General features: G+C 37.7%; 1 protein-coding gene and 1 long non-coding RNA gene across 4 annotated transcripts in view; one reads left to right on the top strand and one right to left on the bottom strand.

The window, feature by feature from the left end:
* Positions 1 to 19,373, bottom strand: part of LOC132155279 (corticotropin-releasing factor receptor 2-like) — a 115,829-nt gene that overhangs the window by 68,336 nt on the left and 28,120 nt on the right. For both annotated transcript variants that reach the window (XM_059564158.1, XM_059564159.1), the window contains exon 3: positions 1,219 to 1,304. In XM_059564158.1, the coding sequence (XP_059420141.1) occupies positions 1,219 to 1,304 (86 nt within the window). The remainder of the gene's footprint in view (positions 1 to 1,218; positions 1,305 to 19,373) is intronic.
* On the top strand, positions 9,115 to 11,386 carry LOC132155281 (uncharacterized). Of its 2 annotated transcripts, none has more exons than XR_009437233.1 (5): positions 9,115 to 9,245; positions 9,391 to 9,564; positions 9,750 to 10,465; positions 10,538 to 10,642; positions 10,751 to 11,386. It is a non-coding gene; the product is annotated as an uncharacterized LOC132155281 (long non-coding RNA). The 2 variants fall into 2 exon arrangements; XR_009437234.1 differs by having other exon boundaries at positions 9,718 to 10,465.

The raw sequence follows: 19,373 nt of genomic DNA, 5'->3' as shown, positions 1-19,373 counted from the left end.
ATTTACTGTAACTCACGTGGCAGCAGTATTTGAAACTTAATGCAAATTAATATTTGAAGCTGTATTCAAAACTATTTGTATTGCCAAAAGGTATGTAAGCATTTATTGTCAACCCTGAATGCCAATTTCTCGCACAACTTTAAAACGAGACTAGTGAGTCTTTCGTTCAGCAAACTATCTAGCCAACAAATAAAAACAAAAAATAACCATTTTTTTATCAATAAATGATAAAAGAATTAGTTCCCTTTCATAGATTCATTGGACGCAACATCAGTAGGTGATGTTGTAGGAACAGCTGAAATGAAGTGTGATGATTGTCTGAAACCCGAAAAGCACCATGCCAATCTATTGCCTGATGGCACTAGAATCACCTCTGCCTTAAAAGGACATGTCCCATCATTCCTTGCACTTCTCTTCTTCAGGAAGACGGTTTATCTGTCCATGGTGTCTTCAATGCTTATTGTGTTTCAGAAACTCTGTTCAAGTGGAGTTTATCTTCTCACTGTAAGTGTGTTACGTGTTTCAAACTATGATAATTGTAAATTGAAGTATTTCACTTGAGACAAACTTTCTTTTCAAGAAAAGAGGAAGGTCATCCCTTGACACTCTGGCAACCACATGAGTCAGGAAGCTGGAGACGCAATAGGAAGCAAACAGGCATATGCTTCGCCTGACAGGAAGTCAGCCATTTTGGATTTTGAGAAGTGTGTGCTTTTGAATCCATAAGAAATTCATGTGATCATTAGCAAAATGGATCAGCTTCATGCCAAGACACTGAGTATGCTAAATTGTGAACAGATATTTGATATCTCAAGTTTTTTGTTGTGGCAAGGCAATAAATGTATGGCAAAAAAGGAAAATATAAAGTGTCTCATATCTTCTGTTTGCAGCTATACTTGGTTGTTTTAGTTTTTTTACTAATGAAATATTATCAATAATCCTTTGGACATCACTAAAGCCTAAAATTAAAATCGAAATACATCTCAAGCAGTGAAAAGGTCCATACTAATAAGCAACCATTTCTCCCTCCCAAGGCAACAAAACAGGACTTCTATGTTCATTTAGACTTGCTATGTATTTAATAATAATTATCTCCAGCAAAGAAAGAAAGAAAGACAGAAAGAAAGAAAGAAAGAAAGAAAGACAGAAAGAAAGACAGAAAGAAAGAAAGAAAGAAAGAAAGAATATAAAGTTCAGGCTTAGAGCACATTTACCCACCTTTTCCTCTAAAATGGGCTCACAGTTGGAGTAGTTACTTTTCAGTGCCCATGTGCCATTGTCCAAGCACTCTCTGTAAGCAATTCCTGCAGAGAAGAGAAGGAAAGCAGAAGTTCATAAGTCAGTGTAGTTCTTAAAGCCCCATAAGGCTCCTTTCAGTCATTGCACAGCTGAAATATATCATTGTTCAGTGGTCATAATAAGGTCAAATTCACAAGTTAAAATAAATTGGTAGTCAAGAGCTTCTTTGAAGAAAATGTCCAAACTCAGGAACTTGCTGAATGCACACGCATAATATAAAACAGCTTTCTGCACTGACTCATTTAAATTCTACTCTATTTCAAGGGCTGCTGGCTCTATCTAGAGTAAACCTTCCAGTTAAGAGTTCACCTATTTGATATTTTGTTTTCCATTTGGGTATTTGAACATGTAATATTCAAATGCACAGAAGAATTTACTTTTTTCTTATTCCAAGGTGTTCATTTGCATATCAGAAAATCCAGCTAGCTTAAACTGTCTTGCTTTGCACTGGTCTTTTCACTCTTTTTTCCCATTTCATGGCAAATTCTTATCTCTCTTCCAAGCTGCACTTGTGAACGTAACAAATTAGATTTTTCAAAATCCTATTAATATGTTCTGTTAATGTTATTAGAGGCTTTTTTTACAAGGACTCAGCTGTTTTTATCCATACTGAATGCAGTCACTTTTTAATACTCAAACACTTAAAGTACACAGGACCCTTTTATTTTGCTAAGAAATATAAATGTTATTTTACTAATTTATTTTTAATTTTTTCGGGCTTTTACGACCCTTAACATTCTCAAAAACTTCTAAATGTGTGTACACACCAGAATCATCAGGCATTAGGCTCGCGCAAAATCTTTTAAAAACTTTTAAATACTACCCCTAGAGGATTCATAAGACTGTCACCAAACTTGGTCAGCATCTCGAATGACTTCACCATGGAAAGGCAATACATTTTTAGCAAAATCATTGGGTGATGTAGTGCCAAAGACAGATCAGACAGAGAATCATTTATTGTATTTAATAAATAATCCACAATAACTGTCACCAATCAACTTAACCATGTGTCAGAGGAATTTCCCCTAAGCTGCAACTTACACCCAGAAGTCACTTTGCCCCGAATCTGTGAATGGCTTGATTTGAGAAAGTGCTTATGATTTCTAGGGATAAAAAAAAAAGCACTGGGTGGATTTTTATCATTGTAGGGTGGTTGTGTACAGTACACACACTGCCAACATACATTCAAATTCAAAATTAAGTTTAAGTTAAAAGTGAATTTTGCATCCGATTTCTCCTTTAAAAAAATTAATAAACAAAATAAAACAATGACAGCAAGTTTTGTCAGTTTGGTACTTTGATTTATTTATTTATTGTCATGTGGAATTGTAGCAAAAATGCCAAACGTTATTAGCTGAATACATTAAGTAAGGAATAATGTACATCCAGCCGGTTGTTACTAATAAACCCCAACTGGGTGATCAGGACCCCGACATGAGCGATGGTTGCTATCAGGGAATAACCACACCTCGGAATGTTGTGACTGACCAATAAGAATAAAATATTCCAGGGAGCCGTGTAAGAAAAAATTCAATAAAAAAGCATTTACTTAACCAAGCTCCAAAAATGGCTGGTTTAGATGTTGTGTTATCCAACATTCACCAGCATTTAGTTGCTTAATGGCTGAAGCCTCATTTCCCCCTGCCATCACATTTTTTGCTGTACTGTATGTGCTGTTCCTAGTGCTCTCGCTGTAATGATATTGATAGACTGCACGTCTAGACATATCTTTAGAAAATAAGATCACAGATGATATGGACGGTAAAGCTAAGGTATCATTCTGATTTGACTAGGAATGAGTGCTTGTTGCTAAAGAGATAACATTCTGCTGCTGGAGAGTGCTTTTAGCCTATATAAACTATAGCTGTGCAGGTCAATTAAATCATTCACCAGATAAACGATCTGTCAATTTACAATTTACAGATGACTCATTCATACAATAATAATATGCAGAGAAAACTTCTAATATGAATCAGTGCTAAAGTGCTCATTGCATTATAGATTCAACAAGAACTATCAATGTATGAATTAAACTCACTAAGGTTGCTGACAGTTTAATCTCCATGAATCATTTTATTATATTGAAGACTGTTTACAGACAAATCATACAGAAAAGTGAAATTACAGCATAAATTATCTGTCCTGTCTCGTTTGCACTCCAGATAGGCAACATGCTGTGAGCACCACTGACACTGTCTTCAATCCTATTGGTTGCTGCTCCTGAAAGTACTTCTGTCCTATGCAATGACGTTAGCCAATAATAAGAGTGGACATTTACTGACAAGCCTGACAGGCGAAAATATTTCAGACAAAGGATGAGAAAGAATCTACTTATATATTTGTTTCTTAACATTATTAGTAAATCTCAAATAACTTACTCAAACAATAACAAAGCCATGCCCCTATAAAGGTTATAAAGTCAACAATAGGCAGTATCTGAGCTCTTCATAGAGTTTAAAAGTAAAAGAGATAAAAAGTGATTTCGTAACTGGGTATAAATCCAAGTAATTATTGAAAACTCTAACAATATTGTTCATAAATTCAGTGTTTCTCTCACTTGATTACACATTTTCTTTACATAAAAAAGTTTAAAAAAAATTGAATAAGGATTTCAAGTACCTGCTGAGAATGTGTATGCAGATGGATGGCTGAGCTCCAGAAAATGAACAGCAAGTTGGCATTGAAAGGATTTCCAGAAGAAATATAAACGGTTGCTTCCATCACTGATATTTGATGTAAGCCTATTAAAAGGTATTAAGATGTGTTTTGGTCAATCCCATGACAAGTGGATGACACTAAATACAGTAGTAAACGGTGTGTAAAATGTTTTGAGCTTCTCTACTTCGACCCCTTCCAGAATAGTGGAAAATGCATTTGTTTGGATTGCTCCCATAGTGTGGAGTCTCATGTGGTCAAATGCGTTCGAACATACACTACTGAAGGCCACCTGACTGGACATGTAATCATTGTGGGAAAAAAAACGTTTCGGCCATTGGTCATTAGTAAACACCAGGCACAATATTATTCCACCTGTCCTGACTTCTAGCATAAACCCAAAGCATTTTGCGGAAGTTTTGAGGTTATCATTGCAGAAATTATAGTGGCTGCTTGCCTTGTCTTTATCTGCTGCCTCATTTTGCGAGCATGAACTTTGTGTAAGCTTATTTCGTCCACTGGATCAAAATAGCTGAGAAAGCCCATACATTTATATTTATGCATTTAGCAGACGCTTTTGTATGTTTTTTGATAATTGTATCCATGACCTTTTGTGCTGTTAACGCAACAGGAACTCACAAACAACAAAATACAATAATTACAAAATCTATACATTCAATCTGTAAAACTCTAACCTGCAATCTCTAATGTCATGTGTGAGCCATTCCAACCTGTTCTCTTTACCTGATTTGTCGTCTCTTCATTATCCTAGTAAATTGACTATTACAGTGTTAACATTGTTTCATACTCAATGTAATATACTGTATACTATGAAACAGTGATTATAAACTCCCCAAAAATATATTTATATACATGCTTAAAAATATTAAAATATTAAAAACTAAAAGATATGGTAGATCAAGTCTTAAGACATTTTTCAATACAACCATTTTAATTATTAAACACTACATTAATTTTATCAGCACAACTAATTTCAATAGAAACAAAAGCTGAAAAAAAATATTCTTAATTGTTCCAAACGATTGGTTAAGCAACTCTCTTTATCATAGGCAGGTCAATTTTAATGCATGTCATGTGACTGACAGACTTTAGAGTAGCTAATGTGATTGATTGATATGTAGTCTTGTAATTAAATATGTATTTTTCAACTAATTTAAAATGCTACTCATTTATTGAATAAGCTTTTGATTACTTAAAATTTTATTAAAGATGATTTTCAAGGAATGATTTTGGCACAGTGGCCTCCCCCTGTATGATGCTCTTATGCGCTGCATAAAAATGTGGCTTTACTGTATAAATAGCATGCTGAATAGAGATTAAATGACAGGAGAATATTATCATCATTTTGCAACATGCATTTTTTTTAGCTGATTTTAGCGCTACTATCCTTATCAACAATCACAAAATAAATATTTTGTTAATTCAAATCAAAGTGGAAATATATCTTCAAAGTTAACTTAAGTAATATTCATGCAATTAAATCATCATTGACCCTGAACAATACTAATTTAAACTGGTGGTCAAATAAAAATTCCTAGAAGAAAATCAGAGGGCTTATAAAAGAAAGAGGGGGGGGGCTTGATTTTCCATTTTTTCCATTTGAACCAATTAGCATTATCAACTTTTCAGACAAATCAGACAACAAGTCTTAATTTAAGGAATTAAGTTTAAGCAACAAAATTTAATTATTTTAAAGGAGGGTGATTATTTTTTATAGTGTTCAAATGCTTATTATTTTAACTGTTAATTTATGTGTTTTTAGACCTGTTAGGTCAAAGTCCTTTAAAGATAAGTAACTTTACTCAGCAGCCATCTTGCAGGTGCAGCTCCTATAGTTTTGAATAAGGAAACATCAAATTCTCCCAAACTGTTCATAAGCTTATGATTAAACTTCATATTTGAGATCTGACAACAGCTGCCTCATAAATGTTGTTTTATTATACTCCAATAGTGTTAAAAAAGCTTACGGCAAATATTATGCCAGACTTTTGTTTGAAGAGCTGAAGCGCATGTTACAGTTTGTTGCAACCACTTTCATTACCATTTTTTATCCAAACATGTCGACTCACATGAATCTAACCCATGTGACTCTAGGCACATCTCCAGGGCAGTGAAAGGGTGTGATGAAACAGATTTTATTTGTTTATTTTTTATAAATTATATGTAAATTCATGTCCCAGTTATCACTATCAAAAAGTTAAAAAAAAAAACACTTCATGAGCCGTTATTCTACTCACAAGCAAGTCTCCTCATGCGTAACTTTTTTATCATCTGTGGATATTTTCCATATGTGCAAGTAATTTTTTATTATTATTTTTATTTGGCATTAAAAACTTTTAAAAAATTTTTTTGATCATTTGTAGATAGTCGATGGGCATTTTACACATGCACGGTAAGCATTTGTTGACGTGATAAATACGCCCCTTGCCAATACTTGTATGCTGATTAAAATATATAAATAAAAATGACAGATGTTTAAGATACTGTTACTATATTTCGATTGTTTTGTATCTTGACTTTTTATGTGAATGTAGCAGGTTCAATACATTCTGTATATACTACATGTGAGTTTGTTTTATTGCATACAAGTTTTTGTTCAAATGGATCAAAAATAAAACATACTTGACACAAACCATGTAACTATAAAACATTTGTGTGTAAAAAAGTCTTGCCATTAGCATCATCATTTTGTTCATTCATATAGATTTGTGAACAACAGGCAGGATCACATGAGCCAATAATGACAGAAAACAAATCAGATTTGTGTCTACACATAAAAAAAATAAAAAAGATCTGCATGTGTTGCATTGGTTACGAGTCTTTACATGTTGTGCTACGAGCATGAATTTCAAACTGCCTCTAAATGTGGTTTTTCCAAGATTTTCAAAAACCCATCTGGATCACATCTGAATATGCAAAAATTCAGATTTTTGCTGGCAGTCTAAACAAGGCCTACGTTATTATAGTGTTTAATCAGTTTCACCTGTGCATTATTGTCATATTGTTTGCCTGTGTATATTGCCCTGTGTTAGAGTCTTTGGATGTCGGTCGTTGTCTTTACTAGTTTTGGTAAAGTTCTGTACTGCACCCTTTTTGGGTACCAGACCTCAGGCCAATTCAGAACCATCCTCAAAGTACACCCAAAACAAAATCATCCTCTTTAGCAACGAGGGGAATGATAAAAGGAGTGGAGCAAATATGATACATGAAAACCAAAATAGCTAACAGATTTGAGTTATTTTTTTGTTTGTAATGGAAGGGCTGAGTATCTTGAAGGCTTCTCAGTTTCATAATGACACACTAGGTGTTGTATTCTGCAGGAAATCAAGGACCTCATGCTTCATTGAAGAACACAGCCATAAATTAATATTTTTGAATAATGAATGTGCCATTAACCAGCACAAATGCGGAGCGCATCTTTAAAAGATGCATAAACCTCTTTAGCAACATCTTCTTCTGCCATTAATATTTATTAGGCAAACTGGAAAGTGGCAGTTCATAACAGCTTACCTGAGTCTGGAGTTAAGCACAATCTATTCATTACTTTGAGTGCTGCCAGCATCCGGAAAATAGTGGATCAACACAGACAGCTTGCAGTAACACCACACACACACACGGGAAGAATTTAAACCTATAGACACTTGTGATGGACACATTGACTGAATGTTCCATTTCCATATATCCCATTACTAATGTACTTACAACTTAAAAACTGGCATTCTTTCAACAAAACCTGCATCAAAAAATAGAAGACAAATAACTCTACAGCTTACTTTATTTAAATCCATCAACTTTGTGTGCTGAAGGTGGAAGTCTGAACTGTATAAATATACTTAAAGCTGACAAGGAAACTACTAACTTACCTTTTACTTTTTTCCAATTTTCACTCTAACAACCCATTCTGAAAATCCTCAAAGAATAAATTTGATTATTGTGTAGGTGTCAGTAAAAGTTAATCCAACATCGACCATTGCAAGAAAAAAAAAATCACACTGTTGAGGAAGATCCACAGAGGGTATTTATCAAGTTATACACTATAGCACACCTGCAAAAACCAAGTAATAATATTCTGGTAGGCTGATTCAATTCTTTGTAAATAGCAGAAGTTAAGTCAATCATTTAAGATGTTTGTGTGAAACAAATTATCAGAATATTTTGTTACACTTAAAAGGACATAAAATAAAATTACAAAACGAATCTTAATAAAAACATAATGAAATATATAGATACAAATCACTCTGTAATGAGATACTGTATTACATACTGCGGGATACAATAAAGAAATAATTCAACCAAAATTTTTATTTTTTTCCCTCTTTATACACAATTCTGGACACAAATCAAAACCCCATATAAACACAGGAGGACAGAAAAAAACAAACAAACAATAATAATAAAAAATGCTAATAATATTAAATAGAAAAATAACAATTGTAAACGACAAGGTTTACATACAAGCATAATTAAAGGAACTAAGTAGAAGTAAACAAGATCAGCAGATCCTAATCAGTGGTCCAGAAAAAAAAAGAAAAAAAACAGGAGTATATTTTTTAGTATATTTTTTCTCTTGACCAACCAAAGTCATAGATATACTGAAAGGGAAATTAAATGAAAGTCAGTAATTTAAATCGGTCACTTAAAGCGACTCGCGAATGTGTGGTTGAAGTGAGTGCGATTAAGTGCGTTAGTGTGTGAGTGTGTGTGCAATATCGCTGACCATGTCTGGCAGGGAAAAGTTCCTTGGGAGGCAGTGTTTTCTCCGGATTAGCAAAACCCAATGGAATGACGATCTTGTGAGTTCCTTCAGCAGTTCGTTACACTCTCTGCAGCCTGGTGAATCTTTATTTCCACACTCACCCTGACCTAATACAGTGTGCGTCTCACTCCCACCGATCAACTCCTCAGGTAAGAATCACGTCCATTGTGTGGTTTGCTCACCTGCCACTTGGCATTCGACTTTACCATTTCCCCCCTTTTTTCCCAGCCATTCTTCCTTTTTATAATTTCGACTTAATTGTTTCACATCCCGATATGGGCACGGAAGGGGCGGATTTTCTTTACACCGCCACACAACCCCCCCACTTTTTGGCTCTTTTACAGCATTCTTCAGCTTGTGATTTTAACTGGGCTAGTTGGATTGGACAGTGAGAGATTTTTACCTTGAAGTAACTTGTCCATGGGGCCTTGTAATTTCCTTCCTAGCTGGAGCTCTGCAGGGGACATGCCAGTGCTTTCTTGAACAGCTAAGTTAAGGGCAAAACCAAGCTCAGGTAAATACTGATACCATTTTTTATGGTTTTCATCCACATAGGAGGCAATCATGCATTTCAAAGTGCGGTTAACTCTCTCCGTCATATTTGTTTGTGGGTGATAGGCAGTTGTTAATTTTGGGGTAACACTCCATTTTTCACACAGTTCTTTGAATATGGAAGAGACAAACTGAGTCCCTCGGTCGGACAGGATGAAGTCCGGTACTTCATATCGGGTGAGGATTTCCATTCGGAGAATCGTTGCTATGGTGCTCGCAATTGCGGTGCGCATTGGAAAGAGCTCAACCTATCGAGAGAAATAATCCACAAAAACTAGAAGGTATTCATGTCGGCGAGTACTACTTGGCAAAGGTCCCATTATCCCCACACCGTAATTGGTTGTAGTTGCCAGCTGGTTTCTGATTTTCATATTTGAGCTTTTGACATTTTTCATAACACTTGACATGGTGTTTTACATCGGTCCACATTCCAGGCCAAAAAACAACATGATGTAATCGTTTGTAGGTCTTGAATATGCCACCATGACCGCTTAGCTGGTTGGAGTGGTAGTACTGAAAGACAGATGGAATGAGACTGCGAGGGAGGTACACTCTGTAGTGGACTTGGTCCTTTGTTAGCTAAGTCTTGTGATAAAGTTTGTCTTCGAATACCTCATACTTGTCTTTCCACGTGCTGTTATTTTGTGCCAAGGCTTTGAACAATTTTACGATTTCAGAATCCTTATGTTGCTCTTCCCAGATGGTTGCAGCAGTAACTGGCAATTCATCAGTGTCCTTCTGGCTGGAGAATAGGTTACATCCTGGTATGCTGGGAACTCTAGAAAGAGCATCAGGTGCCACATTAAGTTTCCCTTTCCTGTATTCAATGATGAAACCGAACTTTTGCCATCTTAAGGCCCATCTGATGAGGCGACTGGTGGACTTTGGGGAGCTCATAACCAATTGGAGAGCCATGTGGTCTGTAACTACGGAGAACATTCGATACTCCAAGTAATGCTGCCACTTTTCAAGTGCCCATATGACTGCAAGACACTCTTTCTCTGTTGCGGTGTAATTTCTTTCAGCCTTATTCAGTGCTCTACTTGCATAAGCAATAACTACTTCCATTCCTTGGTCTTTCCTTTGTGTTAGCACAGCTCCAAGACCTGTGTCTATAGCATCAGTGTGCACCATGAAAGGTAACTGGAGGTTTGGATGGCTCAGGATGGGAGGTGAAGTAAGGTGAGTTTTTAATTGTTCAAAGGCTTATTGGCATTTTGGTGTCCAGTGAAACGAGTGCCCTTTTTTCTTTAGTGCATTTATGGGTTCAGCAATTTGAGAAAAATTAGGAACAAAGCGGTGGTACCAACCGGCTAGTCCCAGGAAGCGCTGGACCTCTTTGATGTCTCGTGGCACAGGGTAAGATTTGATGGCCTCAACTTTGCTTGCGTCTGCAGTAATACCATTTATGCTAACAACAAGACCCAAGAATGTAATCTCCTTAAGGCAAAAATTGCTCTTTTTCAGGTTGATAGTCAGTCCAGCCTCCTGTAGCTTAAGAAGGACTGATCGGAGATCGTTGAAGTGCTAAGCCACTGATGGTGAATAGATGATAATATCATAAATGTAGACAAAGCATATTTTTCCTCTCAATTTTCCCAGTACAGTCTCTATTAGCCTCTGGAATGGGTCTGGGGCATTTTTCAGACCGAAAGGCATTACATTAAAGTGGTAGAGTCCTGAAGGTGTGATAAATGCAGTTTTATGCTTACTTTGGGGTTCCATGGCTACCTGCCAGTAACCGCTATTTAGGTCGATGGTTGTGAAGATTGCTGAACCTGAGAGTATTTCGAGTATCTCAGTTATATTTGGAATTGGGTAAGCATCGTTCTCAGTTACTGCATTTAGTTTTCGGTAATCAACACAAAATCTAAGGCTGCCATCTTTTTTAGGGACCAACACGACAGGCGATGCCCAGCCAAAGTGTGATGGTTCCACAATTCCTGCTTCACCATTTCTTCAAGCTGCTCTTTTACAACAAACTGCTTGGCAGGTGACATGCGGTAAGGATGCTGTTTGATAGGGACCTGATGGTTAGTATAAATACAGTGTTTCAGAACATCAGTACGTCCAGGTTGTACAACATACACTTGGGTATTGGTTTAAGGGGAGATAGATGTGCTTCATTTACTGCTGTGTCGATAAGCGTTTGTACATTTGCCTCGACAGATGCCGTTATGAATTCAATTCAATTCAAGATTTATTAGTCACATACCAAATTATATATAGCATACATAACCAGCAGTGAAATGTGAGTGAGTAAGACAGGGGAAGAGATAACAGCAAAAAAATTAGGAAAGAGAAGAGAAAAAAAACCAACACCCAGACTGTGCTCCTATGGGAGCACAGTGTGAGAACTGTAAAAACACCTCAGCACAAAAGCACATAATCAATACACAATAAACACACGACTTGCAACTGGGGACGGAAATTGGGGGGGTCAAGGTAATCCAGCTCAGGCAAACAGCCATTCGGTCCTGCAGCTATTTTTACAGCGCTGGTCACAGACCCGCTTGCCAGACTGGCGGAACAAAGCGGCGAAGGCGAGGTATGGGGTGGGGGGGGGGGGGGTGAGTGCATATCTGTATATGTGTAAGAGTTTGTGTATTTGTAGGCCTGGAGAGTTGCGATTCTCTCTAGATGCCTCAGTCCGCAGATTGTACAGCGTCACAGCAAGTTGCCATGGAGACGGCCTTGGTCAGGTCCTAGACAGAGTCAACAATCAGCAGGTGTCTGTGAAGGGGGCGAGGAACGCGAGCAAATTCTGGCTGCAGTGCTCCCAGGGAGAAATTTGTTGATCCAAGCTAGCCAAGGCCAGCGCTGGCAAAGCCGAAAGAAGATAAGATACCAGTTGTTTTGTCTTGTAGCCACATTCCATTTCACGGTCACTATGATTGTTCATTGTCCATTTTGGTCTCCAAATTCTCCAATTTCTTTTCCAAAGCAGTGAGCTTCACCGTGATGTTATCCATATTGCGGTTAATAGTCTCAGTCTCAATGCTGACCGCTCTGCCCACTGCCTCAGTCATGACGGGCAGCCTTGCGAGGCTTTGGACAGTTGTTCACGTCTTCTTAATTTTTCGATAACCCAGGGCAAAGCCTAATCCAATCAACAGAAGACCTGTTATCATGGTTCCAAATAGGTAGATGTCTTCAATGTCCTCCACGGAAAGAGCAGAAAGACCAGACACACGACCCGCCAATTCGCCCACGCGTCCATCGTGTAGCCAGCAGCAAACGTTCCGGCAGGGCAGTCAGGTTCCCCCGAACCCAAGCTTCTCTTCGAGAAGATGGTGTCAATTGCGTTGAATGCAGGTTGGGGTGGAGGAACAGAACTTAATAGTGAGAGGGATGGGTTAAGTGTCCTTGGAGGCTGCTCTGGTTGCTGGCCTGAAGGGCCAGGTATGCTGTGAGGGACATTAGGTACACTGGCATTACCAGGTTGAAAAGGATACTCCTCTTGTGGAGTAGTCTTGAATGAATATTTTCTATCAATGACATTTATTTGTAAGCCATTGAAGAAAATGAAATCCAACCCTAAAATCACAGCGTATGCAAGTGCTTGGGGAGACAGGATAGCAACAGGTAGAGTAAAAGTTTGGTCATGCATATTGATTTGCAATTGAACCCATCCTAATGGGACTTCTGCTTCATCATTTGCTAGGTACAGTGGACCAAGTGACCAAGGCTTGAGTTCTCCTGGCAAGAAGAGCTTTCTCCACAGGCTTTCGTGGATCATGGTATAGCTTGCACCTTTATCTAGAATGGCCTTTCCATACCAACTGCCAATACTAACTGGAATGATAAGCTGTTGAGGAATGATAGCAGGAGGGGCAGGGGCTGGTTTAGAGGGTGTTTTCTTTAAATTCTTAGAATTTGATGTTTTGTTTGTTGTGGCCGTGATACAATTGTTTGCGGCTTGACCTCCAGGTTTACGAGACTGAAACGGGCGTGGATTGGACTGGTGTTGTTTTGCAGATTGGTTTGTGGTTAGGGAGGCATAATTTGGACATTAACCAGCTGAGTGGTTTCCTTTACATCTCCAGCATTGAACTTGTGGTTTTTCAGGTTGCTTGTTACTGTTTTTTTTTGTGACACTTCATGGTCTTTCTCCAGTTGGTGTCCTAGCTTTACCAGCTCTTTCACGGTGCTTACACGTCCGCGTAGCTGACTGGCTAGGTAAGGCTTTATGTTTTTAAGAATCATTTTAATGATTTCCATTTCGGTCAAAGTGGGCTTTCATCTTTTGCAGAGTGCTCTATATGTAAAAGCAAAGTCTCTTATGTTTTTTCTTCTTCCTTGTAATCTAGTACGTACTCTCTCAGCCAGCTCGTCTTCATAATCTTCAGAAAGAAAAGCGGACAAAAAAGCAGTCTCAAACTTACTCCATGTCGTTATTGAGGAGCGAGCAACCTCCCACCAGTCACGTGCTGTGTCATGAAGTACACTGCGGAAGGTTGCCAACAAGTCACTCTCTGCAAGAGGATGCAATGCTAAAAAGTCCCGACATCGTGTTAGATACAGCAGAGGATCGGCGTCATCAGACGGTCTTCCAAAAGTGGGAAAGGTCAATTTTAAATGGTCACTTTTTATCCCAGTTACCTTGCACTTGTACAGTCAAATGGTGAATTTCTTTTCCAGGAGTTGGGAGGTAACCAGGCAGGCGATGCTGTGATACTGAGGAAGATGGGGTCGTTTCGGTGAATGTGGATGTGCAAAGTTGCATAGGTTCTGGCTGAAATGAAATCAATCCACCTGGAGTGGCAGAGACAAAGTGCACCTGAGACCTGGGATGGGGACTGCTGAACGGAGTTGGTGTGGAGTGAAAGCTGGGAAACTGAGGTGGAGGAACGGGCCTTGGTTGCACAGTTGGCCAGACTGGAGTTGCTATGTCTGGGGGTGGTTCAATTTCCACAGTAGTCGACGGTGAAGGAGGGCTAGTGGCCATGGCTTTATGGTGTTGTGTGTCGATGTTGTGTATATAATCAGTAAATGAAATGAGTAACTTGGAATTACTTTGGCCTTTTGGAAGGGGGGGGGGGGGTATAAAAATAAGAAAAGTACAAAGGGACAGAGTACAATTTCCACAGTCACAATTTAACACTTTCCACAACACAACTTTTTTTCCAAACACACTCAAAATGCAACAGAGTCCTCCCTTAACAGAAGCACCAACAATTTTCAAGTTTGAAGTTTAAACGAGAAATGTTCTAATGCATGTGAAAAATTTTCAAGTTCCAGTGAAATGTTCAGGTTCAAGTCAATGTAAAGGCTCGAGTTCAAGTCGCTCAAGACCCTGTTTGGGCGCCACTTCTATAATGGTAGCACACCCTAATGACCTTTTGGAAACAGTATCTATTTCATAGTTCGGGCGCTAGACAGCATTTTGGCCTGTCACCAAATAAATTTCAAAATACCGTGATAACCCAGAGGGATTTTTAAAACCACAGTTGCACAAAAACTAGATGGATTGCTTGTACGTTAGTTGATAGAAGGCAAACAAAAACTTGCAGTTTGAAAGACTTCATTATTATATATATCTATACACAGTACAGACCAAAAGTTTGGACACACCTTCTCATTCAAAGAGTTTTCTTTATTTTCATGACTATGAAAATTGTAGAGTCACACTGAAGGCATCGAGGGCTATTTGACCAAGAAGGAGAGTGATGGGGTGCTGCGCCTGATGATCTGGCCGCAACAGTCACCGGACCTGAACCCAATCGAGATGGTTTGGGGTGAGCTGGACCGCAGACAGAAGGCAAAAGGGCCAACAAGTGCTAAGCATCTCTCGGGGAACTCCTTCAAGCCTGTTGGAAGACCATTTCAGGTGACTACCTCTTAAAGCTCATCAAGAGAATGGCAAGAGTGTGCAAAGCAGTAATCAAAGCAAAAGGTGGCTACTTTGAAAAACCTAGAATATGACATACTTTCAGTTGTTGTTTCACACTTTTTTGTTATGTATGTAATTCCATATAATAATTCCACGTGTTAATTCATAGTTTTGATGCCTTCAGTGTGAATCTACAATTTTCATAGTCATGAAAATAAAGAAAACTCTTTGAATGAGAAGTTGTGTCCAAACTTTTGGTCTGTACTGTATATATATATTTTTCCCCTCGTTATACACAATTCTGGACACAAATCAAAACCCCATATAAACACAGGAGGACAGAAAAAAAAACAATAAAAATAAAAAATAATAATATTAAATAGAAAAACAACAATTGTAAACGACAAGGTTTTCATACAAGCATAATTAAATGAACTGAGTAGACGTCAAAGTAAACAAGTTCTGCAGATCCGAGGCGTTCTCTTCCAAATAAAACACTCATCAGCGGTCCAGAAAAAAAAAAACAGGATTAGTATATTTTTTTCTCTTGACCAACCAAAGTCATAGATATACTGAAAGGGAAATTAAATGAAAGTCAGTAATTTAAATCGGTCCCTTAAAGCGACTCGCGAATGTGTGGTTGAAGTGAGTGCGATTAAGTGCGTTAGTGTGTGAGTGTGTGGGGAAAAGTTCCTTGGGAGGCAGTGTTTTCTCCGGATTAGCAAAACCCAATGGAATGACGATCTTGTGAGTTCCTTCAGCAGTTCGTTACAATCTCTGCAGCCTGGTGAATCTTTATTTCCACACTCACCCTGACCTAATACAGTGTGCGTCTCACTCCCACCGATCAACTCCTCAGGTAAGAATCGCGTCCATTGTGTGGTTTGCTCACCTGCCACTTGGCGTTCGACTTTACCATTTCCCCCCTTTTTTCCCAGCCATTCTTCCTTTTTATAATTTCGACTTAATTGTTTCACATCCCGATATGGGCACGGAAGGGGCGAATTTTCTTTACACCGCCACAATGAATGGGTCAAAGACAAGACGTCCCATTTTGGTGTCAGCATCAAATAAAATTTACAAAAGTAATTTTATATACATAAAAAGCATATTTAATGTTTCAAAAAAAATGTGAAAAGTAAATGTCATATGTATTTATGTAAAAATTAACACATACTTATTCTGAACTGTACTTATTAAAATACGGTATATAATAGAAAATATTTACACAATATATATATATATATATTTTTTTTTTTGAGCAATTAAAACTAAATTCTTGGCAAATAGATAAAACCTAGTGGTTTAAAGAATAGTGGCAAAGACTGGAAAAGATTTCAAATGACAAAGAATTAGTTTTGGGGCTGAACTGTGATCTTTAAACAGTCTTTTAATGTCATCTAATGATTCTTGTTCTAAATAAGCTTGACAAGACCTTTTGGTGTATAAACTACTGGTACACCAAATGACATTTTAATCTTCCGTAAATCTTGGTAAAAGTGTATGAGAGTCATTATTTTTTGCTAATTAATTAAAAGGATTCATTTAATGTACAGGGGAAAAAATAACGCTATATCACACTTTCATTGTTTAACTTATTTATTGACTTTGACCCAAATGAATATTATCATAACATTTAACAAACTATTACACTAATTGGCATCTGATCCATCTGAGCACTAGTGTAACGACTGGGTGAAGGAGTGGCAGAAAGCAAGTGCGAGATTAATGAGATTTAATGAAGACAACGAGACAATACAAAACTGAGACACAAATAACGCTGGGAGGAATGCACAGTCCAAGATGGTGGTGAGGAATGACGAATCCGGAAGGTGGAGGTGAGTTGGCAGCAGGAGAGGGTGACACAGGAACTGCAGGGAAGCGAGCCGAAGGTAAGTGGTGTTGCTTGGTGGTGGGTTGCGTAGAGTGGACGGGGTTCCGGGGAGACACGGACATCCAACGCAGAAACACAAGAAAGCAAGGAATAGGTTACAAACATGAAACAACGCTCTCACGAACACAAGACGCTAGACAAGCCAATATATAGGGATGAGTAATGAGTGACAATTAATGGAGACGCCCACAAACTAATCAGTGCTGACGCGTAACACACAGACTTCACCCACAAAGTGCAAAACCCAGAGATCACGGTTTACCAACCGTGAAACTAGGTCCATAACCACAGGTCACATGAAGAGGTTTCATACATTTAACAATCAAGTGGCTTTATTTAGTGGCTTAGGTGTCTATATTCTTTCAGCGGGATGGTTTCGAAGACTAGTAATTGAGAAGGTTAGAAGGCAGTCTGATTTGCTGGGCTGGAAATGAACCTTAATGGCAGGAAAGATCTAACCAGGAGATGAGAAAGGCTGTTTAAATATAGCCATCGTTATCAGCTCAATCTATTTTTACATTTTCTTCTCACCACCAGCTCTGTCATGGGACTATAGCAATTCTGTCAAAGCCCGAGAGCATAAGCCACCTCAAAATGTGCCTGATCCACATTCAAACAAAAATGTTTAACCTGTAAAAAGGATGAGGTGTACATTTTGTATAAAAAAAGAAAAAAAAGAGAACGATTATAAATCTATTTTTTTTCCTAGTGGGTTAGTAGTACAAGCTTCTGTCACATCTGAGCATTATGGTGTTGTAGACCTGAAAATACACCTTGTCTGATGCAGAGTTAGTCATTAAACAGATTTAGAATCATAGATTAGTGCAGCGATTTAAATGCAGTTATTATAGTTCAGTAACTATATGTTGTAGCACTCATTAGGTAATGGGGAAGAGTCAAAGATAAATCACTTACACCATAATGTGTACGTGGACATCCCTTGCCATGCCGAATCATGCTGAAACAGCTTGAACTGTCTACACTAAGCATGTCAATTCAAATCAAGTCATCTTTATTTGTATAGCACTTCATACAGTAAAGATTGTGTCAAAGCAGCTCCACAGGGATAAACAGGAAAACAGCAACATCTGTTATGAAACTCAGCTATGGAGGTTATGCTGTAAAGAAGATCTAAAAGACAACAGTGCCATATTAGCTCAAGTCAGTGATGTTTAATGTTTCAGTTCAAACAATGTTGCCAGATAAGTTGTATAACAATTAGGGATGTACTGATCCAGTACTTAGTATCGGTATCTGTGTCGTGTGGTACAAATTAATATTCAAGTTATTCAATTCAAGTTGATGTAAACTCTTCTCTCACTTTGCATCAATATCCTCTTCCCATTGTGCTTTAAACTTTTCTGTGTGCTATGAATACATGTTGCTTTAATTGTGTCATTCTGTGCACGAGATGCACATGAAGAACTTTGGCCACTCTGCTTAATAGTTAATAGTAAATACTCTTTCTGCAAAGAAAGACTGTTAGTAGCCTTTCTTTTTCTGTCCTATCTATTATGTTTCTGCTTCATAACTGTGCTATACATTTAAAATAAATTATGTGTGTGTGTGTGTGTGTGTGTGTGTGTGTGTGTGTGTGTGTGTGTGTGTGTGTGTGTGTGTGTGTGTGTGTGTGTGTGTGTGTGTGTGTGTGTGTGTGTGACCCTGGACCACAAAACCAGTCTTAAGTGTATTTTTTTTTTTTTTTTTCAAAATTGAGATTTATACATCATCTGAAAGCTGAATAAATTATATTTACATTTATGCATGGTTTATTAGGATTTGACAATATTTGTCTGAGATACAGCTATTTGAAAATCTGGAATCTGAGGGTGCAAGAAAATCACCTTTAAAGTTGTCCAAATGAAGTTCTTAGAAATGCATATAACTTATTAAAAATTTTGTTTTTCATGAATGCATTTTACAACAATACAAAGAACAATGTGTAACATTTTACCAGATATAGTCCTACACTTATTCACTTTTATTTGTTCACCAATAAATATTTAGATTTTATAATTATTGTGCACTAGTCATTTTTCTAGAGTAACTTTTGCTGCTGAATTATCCATTAACCTAGTTTACAACAGTATTTTTGTCATATTGTGTTTAACACAAAAATAGTTAAGATCAGGTCAACACACAGAGGTATAGAAATTCTACATTGATCTTAAAAAAAAACTGTGATAGTATTGGATATGTATCGGCAGATACTCAGAATTTTTTGTATTGGATCGGTTCTGTTTCCCTCGATTAATTAAGCAGAATCATGTGCAATATTTGCCCACTGGTTATTAATACAGAAAATGCGTTATTTTAATTTGGCATTTGCACTGTCTTGCATTAGTTACAAACATCCACAAGTT

Source organism: Carassius carassius, chromosome 12, assembly GCF_963082965.1.
Source record: "Carassius carassius chromosome 12, fCarCar2.1, whole genome shotgun sequence".
Lineage (NCBI taxonomy): Eukaryota > Metazoa > Chordata > Actinopteri > Cypriniformes > Cyprinidae > Carassius > Carassius carassius.
The sequence above is the reverse complement of the archived record's forward strand: the minus strand, read 5'-3'. Positions and strand labels throughout refer to the sequence as shown.